At 38.3% G+C, this 21,983-nt stretch overlaps 1 protein-coding gene across 1 annotated transcript in view; it reads right to left on the reverse strand.

The window, feature by feature from the left end:
- Nucleotides 1–21,983, reverse strand: part of FAM171B (family with sequence similarity 171 member B) — a 76,106-nt gene that overhangs the window by 10,728 nt on the left and 43,395 nt on the right. The window contains exons 2-5 of the mRNA XM_019969654.2: nt 15,427–15,660; nt 9,346–9,438; nt 5,895–6,053; nt 3,009–3,179 (exon numbers count right to left, since the gene is read on the reverse strand). Coding sequence (XP_019825213.2) covers nt 3,009–3,179; nt 5,895–6,053; nt 9,346–9,438; nt 15,427–15,660 — 657 coding nt within the window. The remainder of the gene's footprint in view (nt 1–3,008; nt 3,180–5,894; nt 6,054–9,345; nt 9,439–15,426; nt 15,661–21,983) is intronic.

Below are 21,983 nucleotides of genomic sequence, written 5' to 3' on the forward strand. Positions count from 1 at the left end.
GCTTTTTTCAGGAGAAACAATCAGAAAGCAGAACTCAAAGCAGATATTCTTCTTTAAAGTGCCTTGAAACAATTCTCTCATTCAACAAGTCAGGGGATTGAGGCCAGAATAAGTCAGTGACTTGTTCAACATCATGTTGCTGGTAAATGGACAGAATCCAGGTCTTACAGCTTTTAATCCAGTGTTTTACAGTACCATACCACTGTGACACTGCGACTTATAATAGGAAATTTATATATACGGTCTTGAATCCCCAGTCCTGGCACAGAGCGCCTAAAACTTTGTAATTCCCTATGTGATAAGATCCATAAAGGTGGAAACAGTGTCTTTTCTTGTTGACAACAAGCTAATTTCAACCATGTCTGAGTTTATGTTAATGAGGTGAATTTTGGAAAGTCCCAGTGGATGGGGGCTGGTTGCCAGGGGAACCAACTGCATGTACCTTTCATCCCCACCCCCACACAACCCTCTAGAGAAGGGAGAGGGGCTGGACCTTGAATTCAATTGTCAGTGTTCAAAGATTTAATCAAGCATGCCTACATACTGTGGCCTCCACAAAAGCCCCTGAACTGCAGGGTTCAGAGAGCAGAGCTGGTGAACACGTGGAGGCGCTAGGAAGGTGATGCGCCCAGAGGAGAGAGCACTGTGGCTCCAAACCCCTTGCCCTGTGCATCTCTTTCATCTGGCTATTACCAAACTGTATCCTTCTACAGAAGACCGATGACCTAGTTAGTAACCTGTCTTCCTGTGAGCTATTCTAGCAAGTTACCAAACTTGAGGAGAGGGTCACTGAAGCTTCCAACTTATAGCCAATCGCAGCAGGAGCATGGCTGATAAGCTGGACTTGCAGTTGGCCTCTTGAGTTGCAGGTTGTGAGCTTGCCTTTAACCTGCGGGATCTGACACTAACTCCAGGTAGATAGGATCTCAGTAAGTTTACTTCAGTTGCTCAGCTGTGTCCGACTCTTTGCAACCCCATGGACTGCAGTACGCCAGGCCTCCCTGTCCATCACCAACTCCCGGAGTTTACTCAAACTCATGTCCATTGAGTCGGTTATGCCATCCAACCATCTCATCCTCTGTCGTCCCCTTCTCTTCCCACCTTCAATCTTGCCCAGCATCAGGGTCTTTTCAAATGAGTCAGTTCTTCACATCAGGTGGCCAAAGTATTGGAGTTTCAGCTTCAGCATCAGTCCTTCCAATGAATATTCAGGACTGATTTCCTTTAGGATGGACTGGTTGGATCTCCTTGCAGTTCAAGAGACTTCTTCAACACCACAGTTCAAAAGCATCAATTCTTTGGCACTCAGCTTTCTTTACATCCATACATGACTACTGGAAAAACCATAGCTTTGACTAGACGGACCACTGAAGGAAATTTTAGGACACTTAGCTCATGTTGGAGGGTACAAGAAAAATACCCTCACATTTGGTGACCAGAAGTGAAACTTCTGAGTGCAGAATAGAGTTGAAAGAAGAGTTTGTCGCTTACAACTACCTTTGTTACTTACATAATTTCCAGTCTTTTAAAAATAACATATCTGTTTTTATCTTCTGTAGTGAACATGTTTGTGCCTCACTACGTACCTTTTCAGTTACAATGAAACCTCAATTCCAAATCTCTTTGAGAATACACTGCTCCCTCTTCTTAGTCCACATGATTAGTTTAGGGCTCCAGTCCCAGCTCCAACACATGACTTAAGCCTAAATAAATCTATGAAATCTATTTGCAGGCCACAGACATTTGTTCTGAGAATAGGCATGCAAACCTCCTTCTAGAAATGCACGGACTCCAAGGGCTTGTGTACTAGCTATAGGAAAAGAATTTCTCTACCTTCTGGACTTTAACCTGGGTAGTATAAAGTGAGAGCGCCTACGGCCTTCCTGCTACTCCAAAGGAAAATCCTATTTCAGAAAGGTTATTAACAGAGGAAACAGATGAGAAAGAAATCAAGCCCTACAAATCAGTCTAGTCTGTGCATCGTGACTTAATCCAACACAGCTCTACCCCGGGGCTTTTCAGTTGTGGGGGACTGATCATCTTTTTTTGTTTTTTGATCAGGACTCCACTTTATTTACATGGAAAAACAAAACCAAGAGAAGCAGAAGAGAAAAATGCATCCAGTTGCTATTTAGGAGGCTAATCTCAGGAAACAAAATTGGTACCGAAGTGTTTTTTTGGAAAATAATCACTTTCTACCTTTATACACACACACACACACACACATACACACAGAATACAATGTTATTTATTTTCATGAAATTTGCATACATTTATTAATTGCTTTATCCAGGCTTTTAGATATAAGTTTATACTGCCTATGAATCCACCTGCAATGCAGGAGACCCCAGTTTGCTTCATGGGTCGGGAAGATACCCTGGAGAAGGGGCAGGCTCAGTATTCTTGGGCTTCGCTGGTGGCTCAGATGGTTAAAAATCCACCTGCAATAAGGGAGACCTGGGTATGATCCCTGGTGTGGGGACCATCCCCTGGTGGAGGGCATGGAAACCTACTCCAATATTCTTGCCAGGAGAATCCCCATGGACAGAGGAGCCTGGCATGTTACAGAACGTGGGGTCACAAAGAATTGGACACAACTGAGCAACTAAGCATTAGCACTATCATAGCAAAAACCCATAAGAACCTCAAAATATAAAACATGGGAATGTGAGTAAATAATGCTATTTTAAAATAATAGTGATATCATTTTCCCTACAATTTTATTATACTAATCAAAGTGGGGCCACTTTTGGTCACTGATAAAGTGCTTAAAATTATAATATTACTGATTTAGTGCTCTACTAAAGATAAAACATTCATATATAAATATTAATGTTTAAATAATAAGGAATATTAAAATTTAATATTCTATGTAAAATAGAAATTTGTCAATTGTACCTTAATAAAGCTGAAAATTTTTAATAACAATAGAAACCTATTTTTAAGGTAAACCTGCAAATATTCAAAAAATTCCAAATATTCAGAACTTTTTCCCATAGTTCACATACCTGTGTTCATATCAAATGTCCAGGCAGGTACGTGATCGCCTGCACTTACATCATTTGTATGTAGAAGAGGAAGAGAAATTTGAATAGAGCCATCCACCTTTAATTCTTTTCCTCCAGAATATATTTTCACACATATTGCAGCAAGAGGAGTTAATTCAATGCTTTCAAAACCTAAAAACAGAAGACAGTTCATTAAAATATGTAAAGCACAAACTGTTAACAACAAATATTAACAATAAACTAATATTGGCCTAAAATATCTAGTTCCTCTATTTCAACCAGAGCTATCCAGTGTAATACCAAATAGATACTAGATTCTATTCGAAGATTTTTAAACTATAAAATATATCGTAAGTAAATGCTATACTTATGTAACACTGAGACATCATGTTATGAGCCTAATGATCTAATTCTCTCAGAGTCCTCTGATTTAATGTCACTGGAATCTAAAAGTCAATATTTTTTTGTTTTTAACTTGTATTTTACATTGGAGTATAGTTGGTTAAAAATGCTGTGAGAGTTTCAGGTGTACAGCAAAGTGATTCAGTTATACATATACATGTATCTATTCATTTTCTAATTCTTTTCCCATTAGGTTGTTATCTAATACTGAGCAGGGATCCCTGTGCTATCCAGTAGGGCCTTTGTTGGTTATCTATTTCAATAATTTGATGTTTTTAAAAACCTACAAAACCATCAGGAAGGCTGCCTCTCTGAGGAGACATTTGAGCAGTGGCCAAATGACAGGTGCCATCCATGCAGAGACCTCAGAGAAGAGCCTTCCAGGCAGAGGAAACCAGGGCAAATCCCCCAAATCAGAAGTGATCTTGGCATGTGTAAGAAGGCAGATGAGAGCGCAGAGGGAGATGGAACCAGCATGAGGCCACGGAAAGGAATTCTAATTATCGCTGCCACCGAACCTGGGAATGTATCTCCAGTTATCAGACAGGGCAACCACTGGGCTTATTGGAGATTTTCTGTTAAATGTAACAGATTTAACCTTTGTAAACATCCTAAAATTCTATCCATAAGATAAGCAAAATAGTGCCATACATATTCTGTAGACTAGTTGCACTGGTAAGTAATGTACTATAAAAAGTACTATGTGAGTAATTATAATATCTCATATCAAACTGTAAAACCAGCTGGCTTTCTTAACTCCACCCCTCGGGTCTGTGAAGTCAGTGGCTTCACATACTGAATGCGTCTGAAACTGATGAGGTCAACACCCTATCATTTGGGATAAGGCCAACTAAAAGAAAAGGAAAAAAGAGTCTGAAAGACAATGAGGAGACTTTAAAAAAGCATCTTCATATTCACAGAACTCTAGAACTGTGCAATCAGTATATTAGCCATGAGCAACATATGGCAATTTCAATTTAAATGAAATTATCAATTTAGTTCCTCAGTGCACTGGTTATATTTCAAGAGCTCAACTGCCACCTGTGGTTAACTGCTACCATATTGGGCAGGACAGAACATTTTCATTTGACACCATGGCTCTAGGACTTTTCAAATGTTAGCAGCTTCAGGACCATTGAAACGTCTAATGAACAATCTCAAAAGCAGGTGGTAGAGAAATGATGAAGAGCAGAACATATTATAACTTCCTCCCACTGAATCTAATGAGTCTTGTTCATAAAAACCCTCCAGGGCAACATGAGCTTCATTTGTGATAGTGTATATTGGCTACCATGCTTGCAATGCTTTTATTTGGAGCATCCTATAACTTATACCTGGAAAACTTTGGCAGGTGTCTTAGATTGGCTTCCTCAAGAAGCAGACCCTGAAATAACACTTTGGAAGGAAGGAAGCACCCACCACTGAGGGAATGGAGGAGTAATACAGAAGAAGGAAGGAAGCCAACACACGATGTGTTAATGAAGAGGTGTGTACACTTTACGTACTCTTTTCTGTCACTGCTTGAGAGCCTGCCTCTTGTGAGGGCTCAGTCTACTTCCTGGGCCAGGGAATGCCCTTATGCAGAGTCACAGATACATGCAGTAGGAAATATTTAGGCTTGTAACAGAAGAGAGGGTCATCTGCCTGGGGTATCAATAACATCAGCTACAGCAGGTAGAAAAAATGCCTATGTAACCATAACACGTATTTGCTTATTACTCTAATTTCTGACTAGCCCCCAAATGATATGGACCGAAAATTTGACTCACGTGAAACCATAAAAATTACAGATTGTCTGAGGTGATTTTTAAAACTGTGGAGTTTCTTACTGGCAACAAGTGGCAGAAATGGTGGAACAAGTATGGATGTACAGAGGAAAGATACAGCTTTTACAGGGGTCATTCATAAGTAAATTGTTAAATAAAATGTAAAATCCCATCACCTCCTTAACTTAGGTCATGACAGCCTTACATATTACTACTGTTGAAACTGAAAAATATACTTTTTCAATATTTACCCTTTTACTTGAAGTATTTCAAATATTTCAAAATTTCCAATTGCTCACTCCAATCTACAAACTTTTTTGTTTCCAACAATTATTGACACTTCTGATCAATTTGAGAATGACTGGTCAAATCATATGTCTAAACTTCTTAGTCAAATTTCCACTTTTAAATGCATTTTTTAATTTGCAAAATTTTACAGTAAACATTACTGTTTTCTATAGTTTGTTTACCTACTTTGAATAAAAATACCCTGTAAATTAAATTCCCCATTAACTTGTAATTTATGCATAAGGTTCTGATGTAATCTCTTTCATAATGTACTAGAATAAAAGGACTGCCTATAAACACTTTAATAACTGTGTTTATGTTTCAAAACTGATGTCTCCTCCAAAGTGTAAATTAATATCAAACATCTAAATAAATAGAATTTGAATATGTACTATTTTTATAAAGAGATTATATAAAAATTAGGAAATACCTGACTTATTGAGAGTAATGCCAGTTGTATACAGAAAATTATCCACCTTCAAAAACTGTTGTAGAACTGTAAGGTAGCCTGTAACATTGCTAATATGATGGTTGTTGGGTAGTTTAATTAAGGCTTTTGAAAACTGAACACTTGGTTGAGATTTGGCATCTGGAAAAAGAAAACCTCATTAGCCAATAAACAAAACAAATGCACAGAAAGCATAGCACTACTGGTCAGGACATGTTACTCTAAGTGAACCAGTTATTTCTAAAACATTACTAACATCTTATTATAATGATTATTTTATATTCAGATCTGAATAAACAAGAAATGCCCCTTTCTTTAACTCAAAGTCCTGCACTCAACATGCCAGCAAATTTGGAAATCTCAGCAGTGGCCACAGGACTGAAAAAGGTCAGCTTTCATTCCAATCCCAAAGAAAGGCAATGCCAAAGAATGTTCAAACTACCACACAATTGCTTTCCTCTCACACGATAGCAAAGTAATGCCCAAAATTCTCCAGGCCAGGTTTCAACAGTACATGAACCGTGAACTTCCAGATGTTCAAGCTGGGTTTAGAAAAGGCAAAGGAACCAGAGTTTAAATTGCCAACATCCGCTGGATCATCAAAAAAGCAAGACAGTTCCAGAAAAACATATACTTCTGCTTTACTGACTATGCCAAAGCCTTTGACTATGTGGATCACAAACTGTGGAAAATTCTTCAAAAGATGGGAATACCAGACCATCTGACCTGCCCCCTGAGAAATCTGTATGCAGGTCAGGAAGCAATAGTTAGAACTGGACATGGAACAATGTCCAGTTGCAAATCGGGAAAGGAGAACATCAAGGCTGTATATTGTCATCCTGTTTATTTAACTTACATACAGAGTACATCATGAAAAACACTGGGCTGGATGAAGCACAAGCTGGAATGAAGATTGCTGGGAGATATATCAATAACTTCAGATATGCAGATGACATCACCCTTATGGCAGAAAATGAAGAAGAACTAAAGAGCCTCTTGATGAAAGTGAAAGAGGAGAGTGAAAAAGTTTGTTTAACACTCAACATTCAGAAAACTAAGATCACGGCATCTGGTCCCATCACTTCATGACAAATAGATGGGGAAACAGTGGAAACAGTGGGAGACTTTATTTTTTGGGGCTTCAAAATCACTGCAGATGGTTACTGAAGCCATGAAATTAAGACACTTGCTCCTTGAAAGAAAAGTTATGACCAACCTAGACCGCATATTAAAAAGCAGAGACATAACCGTGCCAACAAACGTCCTTCTAGTCAAAGCTATGGTTTTTCCAGTGGTCATGTATGGATGTCAGAGTCGGACTGTAAAGAAAGCTGAGTGCCGAAGAATTGATGCTTTGAAACTGTGTTGTTGGAGAAGACTCTTGAGAGTCCCTTGGGCTGCAAGATCAAACCAGTCAATCCTAAAGGAAATCAGTCCTGAATATTCATTGGAAGGACTGATGCTGAAGCTGAAACTCCAATACTTTGGCCACCTGATGTGAAGAACTGACTCTGAAAAGACCCTGATGTTGGGAAAGATTGAAGATGGGAGGAGAAGGGGACGACAAAGGATGAGATGGTTGGATGGCATCACCGACTTGATAGACATGAGTTTAAGTAAGCTCCGGGAGTTGGTGATGGACAGGGAAGCCTGGCGTGCTGCAGTCCATGAGCAGCAAAGAGTTGGACACGACTGAGCGACTGAACTGAACTTAGATCACACAAGGCACATTTAGGCTAGAGCCTGCTTGAGCTTGATTCATCTGCCCAGAATTTCTTCACCTTTGAGTTTCACTCTGGGGAACCACACGTTGACCCATGTGGCACATCTGGGGTTTCATTTCTGCAACAAGAGTAGAGGCACTGGAGCATGCTAGAATGGGCTGAAAGCAATCAACAGCATCTCATTGTCCTCTTGACCACAGTGACTTGCTGAGTGATAGAACCTGTGCCAACCACAGTTAGTGAGACCCAACGTGGATTTTGGGCTTCTCAGGCAGCAGACAGTATAAAGAATCCACCTGCCAATGCAGAAGATGCAAGAGAATGGGTTCGATCCTTGGGTTGGGAAGATCCCCTGGAATAGGAAATGGCAACCCACTCCAGTATTCTTGCCAGGAGATTCCCATGAACAGAGGAGCCTGGTGGGCTACAGTCTATGGGATCACAAAGAGTAGGACACACTAAGCATCTGAGCACAGACAATGTGAATTTTGCTTGGACTTCTAGGGGCAAAGACATGCTATTCCCTACTAGATTTAATGTGAGCAGGTATGTCCAGGAGTCGCAAAAGCCATTTTGTGACCAGAAATGAGAACTCATTTGAAAATAGACAATAAGGGGCGGAAAGTTGAAAAATGGAAAGAGTTTGAAGAGGCCAGTAAGGAGTGGGACTATGTCAAGATAATGGCCTTTCTCTGCACACATGCAGGTCCTATTTACTTTTTACCCTTCACACACAGCTCTACATCCATCCTGCTGTGCACCAGCAAAATCAGTGCAAGAGTGAGAGATTCTACTACTTCGCTCAGTAAATGACTCCAAGATTAATCAAGCCCCAGTTTTTCCCAAATGATAGTATTAGGTTTTCTTTAATACATTAGGACTAAATAAGATAGCTTCTAAAAATGAAGAATTTCAAAAACTGTTTCTTTACCATGACTCTTGTCTTGGACTCTAAGATTTTCTACTTTTACCAGTCATTCCTAATATGCTTTGGTTCTAAACATTGATTTCCCAAAAGAAATAAGTGAATTATTGTCATTTACAGACGTTTTACATAATATGCAGTAAGAGTTACAAAATGCTGGGATGTTCCCTAAGGACTAGTTAAGGGAGGGGAGGAGGTAGGTGAGGATGAAAGCTAGCATCTTCGAGGTTGCTAAGCAGAGTTGGAAAACACAGTTTGAATCACAGCCCAAATCAGGCTTCTTGTATTCCTGCCCTCGGGACATGTGAGTGGGGCAAATCATGTCTGCTCAGTAGATACTGAATTCCCCAGCCTCAGACCTTTCCCTCGAAGGCAGCAAGATTAATGTCAGAGGCAGGAATGAAGGTGACCTGCCGACGAGAATGCCCCAAAGGTCTGAGTCCTTTTCCCAATTTCATCAACCACCAAAGCCCAGAAAGAGCTGTGATTTGAGAAGTTCAGAAACTCTTTCCAGTATTTCTGAAAGTCAAATGTTCTATTGAGGGTGGCTAAAATGATAAAAGAGAATGAGTCCCACTACACACAAAAAAATATGTATGCTATAGCTTGATAGTGAAATAAGAATCGGTTCAGGTCAACTTATAGTCAATACTAGTCATCCCAGTTCAATTAAAATTTTTCCCACCTTATAATCAACATTGATCCATTGGTGAAGTAGTACAGTTATACAATACAGTCACTTTCAAGTGTTTACTTACTAGTTAAGAAGAAGTAGAGTACTTACCAGCTAATTTTCCAGTAATTAAAATAGTGTCTTCAAATAGCCATATATTTGCTTGGTTTTGTGGGAACAATGAAAGTGTAACTGATGAATATACTGTGAAATATAGCACAATTAGAATATTTTATTAGACATGGAAGTAAAACTGGGACAAATACAGTTCTGCTCCAGCAGGCCCTAAAAACGTAGGAAAAACAAACTATGTGATGGGAAAAGCAATTCAAAACAAGGAAGAATGAATGTAAAATATAGAGGGGAAAAAAGGAACATAATAAAGTGAGAAGATTGGGCATCACTACTAATTTGTTAAAAATTTCATATAATACTTTGTACCAAGATGACTAATGATGTTCTCTAACCCTATGTGTGTGTGTGTGTGTGTGTGGTCAAGCTAAATGCTTAAACAACCCTCTGCTCTTTTCTCTATACAATCATTACTTATTTCCTTCTTATAATTCTTAAAACCTTTTTTCCTGCCTCCATGATTTTAGGTTCTTTAAGGGGAGTACATCCATTCTGTTTTAACTTCCCACACAAAGGTTCAATGCTTTTCTTCACAGCGTGGTTCACCAAACAGACTGAGTTGGCAAAGGATAAAACAGTTTAACATACACATGATCCATAGGCAACCTTTAGTAGTAGGCAGGATGAGGCTGAACCTGTCTACAAGAGTAGGCATCTGAAATGACTGGTGGGATGAGTAAGTGCAAATCCCTGAAAGATAACAATTCTTTCCAGATGAGGAGCAAGAGGCAGGGATAAAAGACCATCATTTTATAAGCAAGAACAAGTCGGATAAGCTTACCAATCCTGCAAAAGAAAAATGTTTTGAGGCATTACCTAAAGTACAAGTTCTCATTGATCTCCTCCATGCAATGTATTTAAATATCAACAGAAACTATATAGTACCCCTAAATCACGTAAAAGATAAAATACACTTGCCTGGGAATACTTTTAATTAGAGCTTACTGTTAAAGGAAATATGAAAAAGAAGATAAAATATAAAACTATACAAAAATTATGGGTGGATGTAAAACAATTTTTTTTATTAAATAGAAAAGGAAGACTATCAATGAAAGTAATTTTAATTCAGAAATTATTAATATTTAGACAGATTGCTGGAGTTCCAAGATTGGAGAGGAGGTGGTGGGATAATAGCTTGGACCTTGAGATGACTGGATCCCACACTGTGGAAAGGGGCTACCCTGACAGCTTTTCCTATTAAGCCTGAGGAGAATCTTTCTGAATCTCATTAAAATTTGCATTCAGATTTCCTTCGATTTACAGAAATGTTTCTGATTTTAAAAGGGATGTGTATCTTCTCTGGAAAAGCTGAGAAATACAGAAAAGGAAGAAAATGATGGTCATCACAGGACCACCACAGAGACCACCACCATTAGTATTTCACTGTAGCTCTTCCTGGATTTGTCCTGCGGTTTAAAAAAGAGGGAGTGTGATATCATACACAGAGTATTTTCACCCTGAGTTTTCACTTAAGATAATGTTGTAAGCATTTCTGTCCCTCAGTAGAAACTTTTCATAACATTTTCAAGGTCATATTCCTTAAAGTATCAAGATTCACTTAAACTGTATAATACTGCAGACTGTTTCCATTTTCACGATTACAGAATATTCGCCTCATTATCCTTGTGCACAAGTATCTGTCCACTTTATTTGTATGTTCATGTTTAGAAAAGATTCCCAGCAAAGATGAAGATTTCAAAGACTCCGACACACATATTTCAAAACTGTCATCCCAATAATACTGCCAACTTCTCCCACCAGCAGTGTTAGAGGAGGCCCATCCTGTCAATACTGAGGATGTTCACTCTATAAAACTTCCCTGAGGTGAAAAATCTAAGAAATGCATGTTTTGGGGGTGTACTTAGATTATTAGAAAGGTAAATATTTTATCACATTCTTTAACTTGTATTTCCTGTTTTAAATCTGCTAAGTCATGGTTCTGTCCATTTATATTATTTAGGCAGTGTCCTGGTGTCTTTTACTGACATGAATGAATTCTTAGCACATAAAAGGTATCATTCCTTATTACTTCACATATTTTTCCTACTTTTTAAAATTATGGTGAAATTTACCTTTTACGACATCATTCATTGCTTTTCAGTTTAAAAAGACCATCCTAAAAAAAGATAGTTTATTATATTAAATATAATTTTCTACATTCGAACTCTTTGAGCAATATATTTTGGAATATGGATTCAAATTAATTTACTGCAAATGGTTAGCAAAATATTCCAGTATTACTTATTGAATATTCAGCTTTTTCCTCAATGATTTATAATAGTTCCTTACCATAGATTATATTTTTTATACCTACTAGTATCTGATTTGTAAAATATCACAATAAATCTGTAGCTAGATATTTTAGTTATCTGGAATTTCAAACTGCCTCTAGTAAATCTCTTAAAACTTCAGGTATTTTTACATATTTATTCTTCAAGAATTATTTTGCCAAGTATTTTGCTAATACATTAAATCTGTAAATTAATATGGGAAGAATTAAAATCTTTACAATATTCAGAGTAAGAAAAATATATATTTTTCCAGTTATTCAGTGTTTTAGTTGATTTTTTTTTCTAGTTCTATCAGTAACATTTGGTAGTTTTATTTTCCTCCCCACAGTTACTTCACTTTTTTTGTAGGTTTCCCTTCTCATAGTGTTCTGAGAAGCATTTATTTTCCTTTTTCCTAATTGGAAATGTATGTAAGAACATCTATTGATTTTTACCAGTGCTAACTTTCAGTTTTCCAGGGATATGATCATAACCACAAATAATGGCTTTGATTCTTCCTAATAGCTCTCCTCTTTTTTGTCTGTTAATATCTTTTTGTTCTGATGAGAACTCTACTACAATGTAAAATAATACAGATATCTGTATTTAGTTTCTTACTTTAGTAGGATCACCTCTAATATTTTATGCTTAGTATGAGTTTGAGATATCTAAGTATATCTTTATGGTCCTAGTTTTTAAAGAGTTTATTCTTGGTTACGCATGAATGGTAAACTTACAAAATACATTTCAGGCACTTGTTGATATTATCACATACTAGTTTTAATTTGTTTTAATTGTTGTTGTTCAGTCGCTCAGTCATGTCTGACTCTTTGAGACCCCATGGACTTCAGCACACCAGGCTTCCCTGTCCTTCATCATCTCCCAGAGCTTGCTCAAACTCGTGTCCATTGAGTCGGTGATGCCATCCAACCATCTCACCCTCTGTTGTCCCCTTCTCCTCCTGCCCTCAATCTTTCCCAGCATCAGGATCTTTCCTAATGAGTCGGCTCTTCGCATCAGGTGGCCAAAGTATTGGAGCTTCAGTTACAGCATCAGTCCCTTCAATGAAAATTCAGGATTGATTTCCTTTAGGATGGACTGGCTTGATCTCCTTGCTGTCCAAGGGACTCTCAAGAGTCTTCTCCAACACTGCAGTTCAAAAGTATCAATTCTTCAGCACTCAGCCTTCTCCATGGTCGAACTCCCACATCCATACATGACTAATGGAAAAACCCTTGTTGTCTCTGCTTTTTAACATGCTGTCTAGGTTTTTCATAGCTTTTCTTCCAAGGAGCAAGCGTCTTTTAATTTCATGGCTGTAGTCACCATTTGCAGTGATTTTGGAGCCCAAGAAAATAAAATCTGTCTGTTTCCATTGTTTCCCCATCTATTTGCCATGAAGTGATGGGACTAGATACCTTGATCTTCATTTTTTTGAATGTTCCCTGGTGGTTCATAGAGTAAAGAATCTGTCTGTAATGCAGAAGACACACATTTGATCCCTGGGTTGGGAACATCCCCTGGAGAAGGGAGTGGCAACCCACTCCAGTATTCTTGCCTGGAGAATTCCATGGACAGAGGAGCCTGGTGGGCTAAGTCCATGGGGTCGCAAAGAGTTGGACACAGCTGAGCAACTAACACTTGACTTTTACTCTCCTCTTTCACCTTCATCAAGAGGCTCTTTAGTTCCTCTTCACTTTCTGCCATAACAGTGGTGTCATATGCACATCTGAGTTTATTGACAGTTCTCCTGGCAATCTTGATTCCAACTTGTTCTAATAGTATGATATATAAAATTAATAAAGTCTGACATCTGTATAGTCCTGCAAAGAGAAAAATTCTACTTGGTCTGGACAGTACGCTATATTTAAATAATGGTGAAATTCTTTTTCACTATTCTGCTTAGGATTTTTGCATTTCAAGTTACAGGTAAGATTGATCTATAGAGTGATGTGTAAATGAGAAAGAGTATGCTCACAAGAGGGCATTTAATTTTGACCTTTGTTAGGTCTCAGGATCAAGGCTGTACTGATTGATATGGTAGAATGACCTGCAGTACTTTTCCTTATAGCCTCAGAAGTTATTTTTATCTAGAACATTTTATGCATGATTAATTTACCTCATCTAAAAGCAATAATCATTTACATTATAACAAAATTGTTTGTTTTATTGGATTTTTAAGATATTTGCCATCAAATTTGTTATCAATAACTTTTATGACTTTTAAAACTTTTATGTATTTTTGTCAACTATTTCTTTATATTTTTCTAACATATGCCAATATACTTCTGTCTTTATTATTTCCTTTTCCCAATAGTTGGTTTCTTCTTTCATTGTTTTTCTCACTTTTTCTGAATGAATAGTTGTGTTTAATTTCTATCTTTAAAAAAAATTAAATCATTTGAGACCATGAATTTATCTCAACCATATCCCTATACAGATTTTCTAGTCATTATTTTCTAGAATTTTACTCATGTGAATCTTATTAAATTACCTAATTTTTCATTTTCTTTCTCAATCTAATTTTAAATAGTTCAATGATTCAAATGTTTCCAATATGAACTATAATATCTAAAATTTAACAAGAACAATAAAATATAAAATTTTTGAAAAGACTGACTGCCGAATGGATCATCCTTCCAATCAGACTTGTATTCTGGAAACTGGTTGGCCATTTTACCCCCAATATCCAATTAGTTATACTGTGGTAGTCACTCAGTCATGTCCAACTCTTTGCAACCCATGGACTGTAGTCCACCAGGCTCCTCTGTCCATGGGATTCTCCAAGCAAGAATACTGGAGTGGGCTGCCATTTCCTTCTCCAAATTAGTGATACTAAGTACTACCAATTTTTTCCAGCTTTGTTGAGATATAACTGACACATAACATTATATAACCTTAAGGTATACAATGGCATGATATGTGTATATATTGAAAAATGATTACCATAATAAATATTGATTCTTTCTCTAGTATGCCTCTTATATGCTTACGTCTCCTTTCATCTCCTTTCTTACATCAGGCTAGCCTTACAGTCCCCCAGCACAGCCACAGTTTCATAGCTAGACTCCCTGAATCTATTTTAGCCCTGCTGTTGACCTATTCCCTATATGCTGTAAACTCAGTTTCTAAACAACTTAAATTCATGTGTTCAAGAATCTATAAGAATGGCTTTATTAGTCATCATGTAAATCTAAACTGTTCATCTACCTTTAGAGAAGGTCCCTTCACCAATACTTTGGCCCATCCTAATCCTGTAGGCCGGAGAAGGCAATGGCAACCCACTCCAGGACTCTTGCCTGGCAAATCCCATGGATGGAGGAGCCTGGTTGGGTGCAGTCTATGGGGTCGCTAAGAGTCAGACAAGACTGAGCGACTTCACTTTCACTCTTCACTTTCATGCATTGGAGAAGGAAATGGCAACCCACTCCAGTGTTCTTACCTGGAGAATCCCAGGGGCAGGCGAGCCTGGTGGGCTGCCGTCTCTGGGGTCGCACAGAGTCAGACACGACTGAAACAACTTAGCAATCCTGTAGGCATGCCATGCCCCCTACCCCCATACACCTGCAGACAAGTTTTATACCAGAGCAGAGCTGTTTCTCAGGATTCCTTCAGGCCTCTGTAGCAGGAAAAAGGCCTTCATATTTTCTTCAAACTGGCACACCTTTCTAATTTCCTTATACTGGCTTCACATAGACAGTCATATTTTCAGTTTACCAGAACAAGCAATTCTCAAAGAGTAAAAAATCATTTACATTTAGTGAAGGCAAAACACTATTTAAGTGCTTACTTGGCATTCTTCTGGTCTTCCAAGGTAGAGGCGTCAACACGTAGCCATCTTTGTAAGCAATAATGGTTAAGCTGAGTCCTAACTTGTAGGGTACGCTTATCAACACTGCTCCATTGTTTCTAGTTACTGTGGAATTTGTCTTTGTGTAGTTTACAAACACTTCTACAACTGCTTGACTCAGGTACTGACGACTGATGATGTCATTCACCTGGACTTTCAGCATAAATACAGACACTAGAAAAGACAAAATCACAGCACATTAAATCCTAGAAAGCATATGTCACTATACTGTAAAATGTCATTTAAAACACCTGAACAATACCAAACTGTTGAAAAACTTAGAAGATACATACATATGGATGGATAGAAAGGTGTTAAACATTCCACCAAATTCATTCTTCCTAAAACTGATTAAGTTGAATATTATTAATAAGGTATAGTATTATCACTATTTTGTCTGCCAGTTAAAAGGAAAAGAAGGGAGAATAGTGAATAACGGAAAGTGAGAATAGTAAATAATGCAAAGACAGCTTCTGGCTTTAGGAAAATTTTTACTTTATATGACAAATTTCTAATATTATCAAGTTGCTGCTACTGCTGCTAAGTCGCTTCAGTTGTGTCCGACTCTGTGCGACCCCACAGATGGAAGCCCACCAGGCTCCTCCGTCCCCAGGATTCACCAGGCAAGAACACTGGAGTGGGTATTATCAAGTTACATAGATTTAATACTAATAAATACAGTCAAAGGTCTTAGAATAAAATGCTATTCACCAAACCCATTAGTGCATGGATAGCTCTTTTATTTTGCTCTGTTGTCTGGAAAGCAGAGGATGTGTTTTAGTTCCAAATTACAAAATATCAAAACAAAATCTCAGATGGACCTAGAGAATATTATGCGTAGTGAAATAAGTTAGAGAAAGATAAATACTATGATATTACTTTTAAATAAAATCTAAAAAATAATACAAATGAACGTATACCCAAAACAAGCAAACTCACATAGAAAATAAACTTAAGATAACCAAAAGTGAGAGGGAAGCTGAGGGGACAAATTAGAGGTATGGGATTAACAAACTACTATTTATAAAATAGATAAGCAACAAGAATGTGTTGTATTGCACAAGGAATTACAGCCATTATCTTGTAATAGCCTATAATGGAATAAAATCTACAAAAATACTGAATCACTATGCTGTACTGCTGACACTAATACTGTAGATCACCTATGTGTGTGTGCTAAGTTGCTTCAGTCATGTCCAGCTCTTTGCGACCCTACGGACTGTAGCCCATCAGGCGCCTCTGTCCACAGGATTCCCCCGGCAAGAATACTGGAGTGAGTTGCCATGCCCTCCTCCAGGAGGTATTCCTGACCCAAGGATCTAATCCGCATCTCTGAAGTCTCCTGCACTGGCAGGTATGTTTGCCCCTAGCTCCACCTTAAGTTAAAAAAACTTTTACTAAAATATTAAAAACATTATCAATTAAATATATAGACGATAAATTCAAGAAAAAAGAACTAAGGCTGGCTTCTACTTAACACCTCCAGCCTTACAGATTTTGACAATGTGTTCGTGGATTTACCATTGATAATATCTGGCTACGGAAGAACTTTTACCATCATGGAAATACCTTTGCAAAGCCAGCATCACAACACCTTTGCTAAAAATGTCTTTCTTCTCTTCCACTATTTATGGGCTCTGAGGTCAGTCAAGGTCCATCTTTGCTGTTCCCTAGATGTGTGACTTTAGGTAAGTTACTCACCTTTCAGTCCATTTGCTCATCTGTAAAATCAGGACAGCAGCCACTAATTTGAGCTAATAAAGTGAAATAATGCAAATAATGTGCTCTGTATAGTGTTCGTCAAATCAAATTATAATATTGTTATTTATAACAAAAATTATTACTTCACAATTGGAGACCACTTCACAAACATGAGAACATCACTAAGAAACAGCTCATAAGGATTAACTATGCTGCTATGCGTTTGTATAAACCTATATTTAAGAATTTTTAGCAAGAACATCATGTCAGGTAAAAAATCCCAGTCAGCACTGACTGAATTGCAGTGAAGCAATTGCAGCACTGACTGAATTTAGTATTGCTACAAAACTTATCACACCTTATCTATTCTTTGTTAAAATAATCGAGACTTTAAATTGCTTTTGGACCACAACAAAGGCATTTAGATCAAAATACAATCGTCAAAAATAGAATCATTAAATTTTTATATAACATTAATTAAAAATAAAAAAGTAATCACAAACACACGCTCGTGCCAGACCACGGCTTCAAATTCAAATGGGAAATATAACTCTTGGCAAAATAATAAAAGGTTGTAATAAAAATGGTATGATGAGCTTCTAAACCAGATGTCCTTGTACAGGTCCACCTAGTACAATAAACTATGCGTAGAGGACAAGTAGCTGCTGCTCAATCTAAAGTAAATACCCCAGCCACCTGCCCCTAAACCCCAAGACAAAATGTACTGAGCCACTGGCATAAAGCATCCAACTAATGCAAACTCCAGGAGACAGAGGAGGACAGAGGAGCCTGGTAGGCTACAGTCGATGGGTTCACAAAGAGTCGGACACAACTTAGTGACTGAACAACAACAAAACCACAGGCCAGACAGTCTGTTAGGCCCTTGAAATGTTGATTAAAGATACACAGAGGCTAACAGTTGCTGAAGCTGAATCATCTCTGGGAGTCTATAAGCTTCCCCTCTCTGTGCTTCCCTCTCCTTCCAGAAGAAGTGTTATACAGCCCCTCCTGATGATCTGTGAGTTGTATCAAACTCCCTGAATCTTATAGCATGAGTTGGGTTCTGTTGCTTGTTTCCAAAGCAAGTACCTTAAATGACATAGGACACAACTGTAAGTACAGAATAGTTTATTCCTCAGATGGTAAAGAATCTGACTGTAATGCAAGAGACCTGGGTTCAATCCCTTGGTTGGGAAGATCCCCAGGAAAAAAGAATGGCTACCCACTCAAATATTCTTACCTGGAGAATTCCATTGACAGAGGAGCATGGCAGACTACAGTCCATGGGGTCACAAAGAGTCAGACACGACTGACAACTAACCCTTTCACTTTTTTCTCTTTACACCCTATCTTCCATAAGAGAAAGAGGAGGGAAGGATAATGTACCAAACTCAGATAAACCATATAAGAGGAATACTGCACACTATGGTTTTTCCAGTGGTCATGTATGGATGTCAGAGTTGGACTGTGAAGAAATCTGAGCACCAAAGAATTGATGCTTTTGAACTGTGGTGTTGGAGAAGACTCTTGAGAGTCCCTTGGAGTGCAAGGAGATCCAACCAGTCCATCCTAAAGGACATCAGTCCTGGGTGTTCATTGGAAGGACTGATGCTGAAGCTGAAACGCCAATACTTTGGCCACCTCATGTGAAGAGCTGACTCATTGTAAAAGACCCCGATACTGGGAAAGATTGAGGGCAGGAGGAGAAGGGGACAGCAGAGGATGAGATGGTTGGATGGCATCACCGACTCGATGGACATGGGTTTGGGTGGACTGTGGGAGTTGGGTGATGGACAGGGAGGCCTGGCATGCTGCTGTTCATGGGGTCGCAAAGAGTCGGACACGACTGAGTGACTGAACTGAACTGAACTAGAAGATAAGGAAACTAATAATTTTAAAAGCTTTTAAAATTTGGTGATGGGCCTTATTCAAACCAAAGGTACTACAATGGTTCCTTCAACAGCATTTTCAGGAATGGGACTCAATAGGGAATTTTTATTAATTTGTTTGCTCCAAAGATTAGTTTCAGAAATTCTCAGAGCCTTTGGATTTATAGACAAAGTCCAAGTGTAGTAAGAGTCTAAACTAAATTAATTAAAAACTCTGCATATTCCATCTGTTCCATCTTTATAAAAGTACAGTTGCCAAAATAAGACACCCAAAAACCTCCTGGCATTCTGAAACTGGGTTTGATTCACAAAATGTCTTCCAATCCAGAATGGATGATTTTATTTTTTCACATGTACTAATACAGATGCTTTAACCTCTGAGCCACCAGGGAAGTCCAATACTGTTAATAAATCTGATGAGAAATGAGTATCAAATTCAGAAAAAAACAACTTGCAAAGGTCAAATCTTCACTATCAAAAACACACCGTCTCTCTCTGAGGAGATCTCCTCTATCTATACCTTAGGTTGCCTGACAGACTTAGGACATAATGTAGGCCTGACCAAAACTGTCTTTCTAAGCTCAAATAGGAAAAAAATTAGTATTTGTGTAACACACACACACACACCTCTTCCCCCAGGCCCAGTACTAGAAACTTTATATACGTTGTCCAATTTCATCTCAATACAAACCCGCAAGACTTCCCCCGTTTTAAGGCAAGAAAACCGAGGCAAACATTGAGCAGCTAATAGAGCACAGGCAGGATTAACAGGTTCATTTTACTCCAAGTTCCATGTATTTGTACTTTCTCTCTCACCGAAAAGCCTTAGGAATTTGGTTTCCACCATATTTACTAGTTTCTGCTTTCAGAGTCCCTTGGACATCAAAGAGATCAAACCAGTCAATCCTAAAGGAAATCACCCCTGAATATCACTCACTGATGCACAAACTAAAGCTTCAGTATTTTGGCCACCTGATGGGAAGAGCCGACTTACGGGAAAAGACATTGATGCTCTCTGAGAAAGACTGAAGGCAGAAGGAGAAGAGGGTGACAGAGGATGAGATGGTTGGATGGCATCACCAATTCAATAGACATGAACCTGGGCAAACTTGGGCAAAGACCAGGAGGCCTGGAGTGCTGTAGTGCATGGGGTTTCAAAGAGTCGGACATGACTTGGCAACTGAACAACAAAAAAATATTCACTAGCTTATTTCCTCCCAACCAGAGAAGGAAGCCCTCATTTGCTGACCCTCTGAGCCACCCACTCCCTCCTTCAGCTTGGTTTTTCTGGCCCCAGCATAAGCAGCAGCAAAAAACAGCATTTAAAAAAAAAAAAAAAAAGCCCTAAAAACAGAATCTTGGCTGAAAGCCTAGTTATAGAAATTAAAGAGGCACAAACAATTCTTTTTCCTCCAAATAAAAAGTTATAAAGAATTGTCTGCCATGACTTAAAAAACAGGATGCTTCTGGCTTCTGTGATGTCAATAGTTTGATCAGGCAAATGGTACTGGCAGCCAGAAATAATATATAGCCATAATAATCCCCCTCACTAGCTTTCTTCTTCAACAAAAATACTTTGGCATTTAGATTGGACAGATTGTGTGGTTAAATATATGATTTTCCACCAGAGGTGCTTTTGTCTCCATAATCTACCTACTGTTCTCCATTGTATTTTTCAGCTCTCCATGCCCATATTATTTTCTCTGTCACTTAATTATAATCATTATGTCTTGCCCACACAATCTTCTTTTCAATATGTCAGCATTGGTTTAAAAATGGTTCAATATCAAATGATTTCAACTACACCCTTAGAAAACATATAATCTAAACATTGAAAGAAACAAGTAAAAATAAAATATACATGCATGAGCAAGACCCTGAGGTTGCTGGCAAAGATTTAACCACTTAGCACATGATTAGAAGCATTAAGTAATGAGAATCACTAAAATTCAAAAGACTGCTAAATAGGTATAAAGAAATGTTCTTGAAAAAGCCTATTAGAATCAACACTGTATGATGGTTTTGCTATAGGGTATGTTGCTAAGTCGCTTCAGTCATGTCCGACTCTGTGCGACCCCATAGACGGCAGCCCACCAGGCTCCCCCGTCCCTGGGATTCTCCAGGCAAGAACACTGGAGTGGGTTGCCATTTCCTTCTCCAATGCATGAAAGTGAAAAGTGAAAGTGAAGTCGCTCAGCCGTGTCCGACTCTTAGCGACCCCATGGACTGCAGCCTACCAGGCTCCTCTGTCCATGGGATTTTCCAGGCAAGAGTACTGGAGTGAGGTGCCATTGCCTTCTCCGACTATAGGGTATAGATAGGTAAAACTCAAAATCCAGAAAGGGCTAAAACAAAAGGTACTGCTAGTCATTTATCTGGCAACATCTGGAGTAGGGTGGGCTGAGAAATTACAACCCCACTTCTTTCCAAGAGAATCTGACATCTTATTATGTTGGTACTATTATGTAGGTTACAAATGTACGAATGGAGAAACTCTATTTTCAGATTTCTCTGGTACAAAAACTAGCCTACTTCTTTTCAACTATGTATAAAGCATCTACAATAATTTCATTTCATATACAATTTTTTTTTCTCTCTAGGAATATAATGCTACAAATACACTAAGTAGATAAAGTTTTTGTAAACAGATCACAGATGAAATTTAATATTTTAACACTGAAGACTTTTAAACTTTGAGGTTTATGCATTCTATATGAGAACTATTAAGAAATGAAAAACACAAAATATAGTGAAATAACTTGTTGGGAACAATTAGAAATGTTTACCTACATTCATTCAGTTAGCAAATGTAGACTGATAGTCTGCTTTCGGCTAGATTTGCACCAGGAGATAACAGGGCTGCAAACATGAATAAGGTACATCCTTACCTTGAGGAAGATTCTGAGG

Source organism: Bos indicus, chromosome 2 (assembly GCF_029378745.1).
Source record: "Bos indicus isolate NIAB-ARS_2022 breed Sahiwal x Tharparkar chromosome 2, NIAB-ARS_B.indTharparkar_mat_pri_1.0, whole genome shotgun sequence".
NCBI lineage: Eukaryota > Metazoa > Chordata > Mammalia > Artiodactyla > Bovidae > Bos > Bos indicus.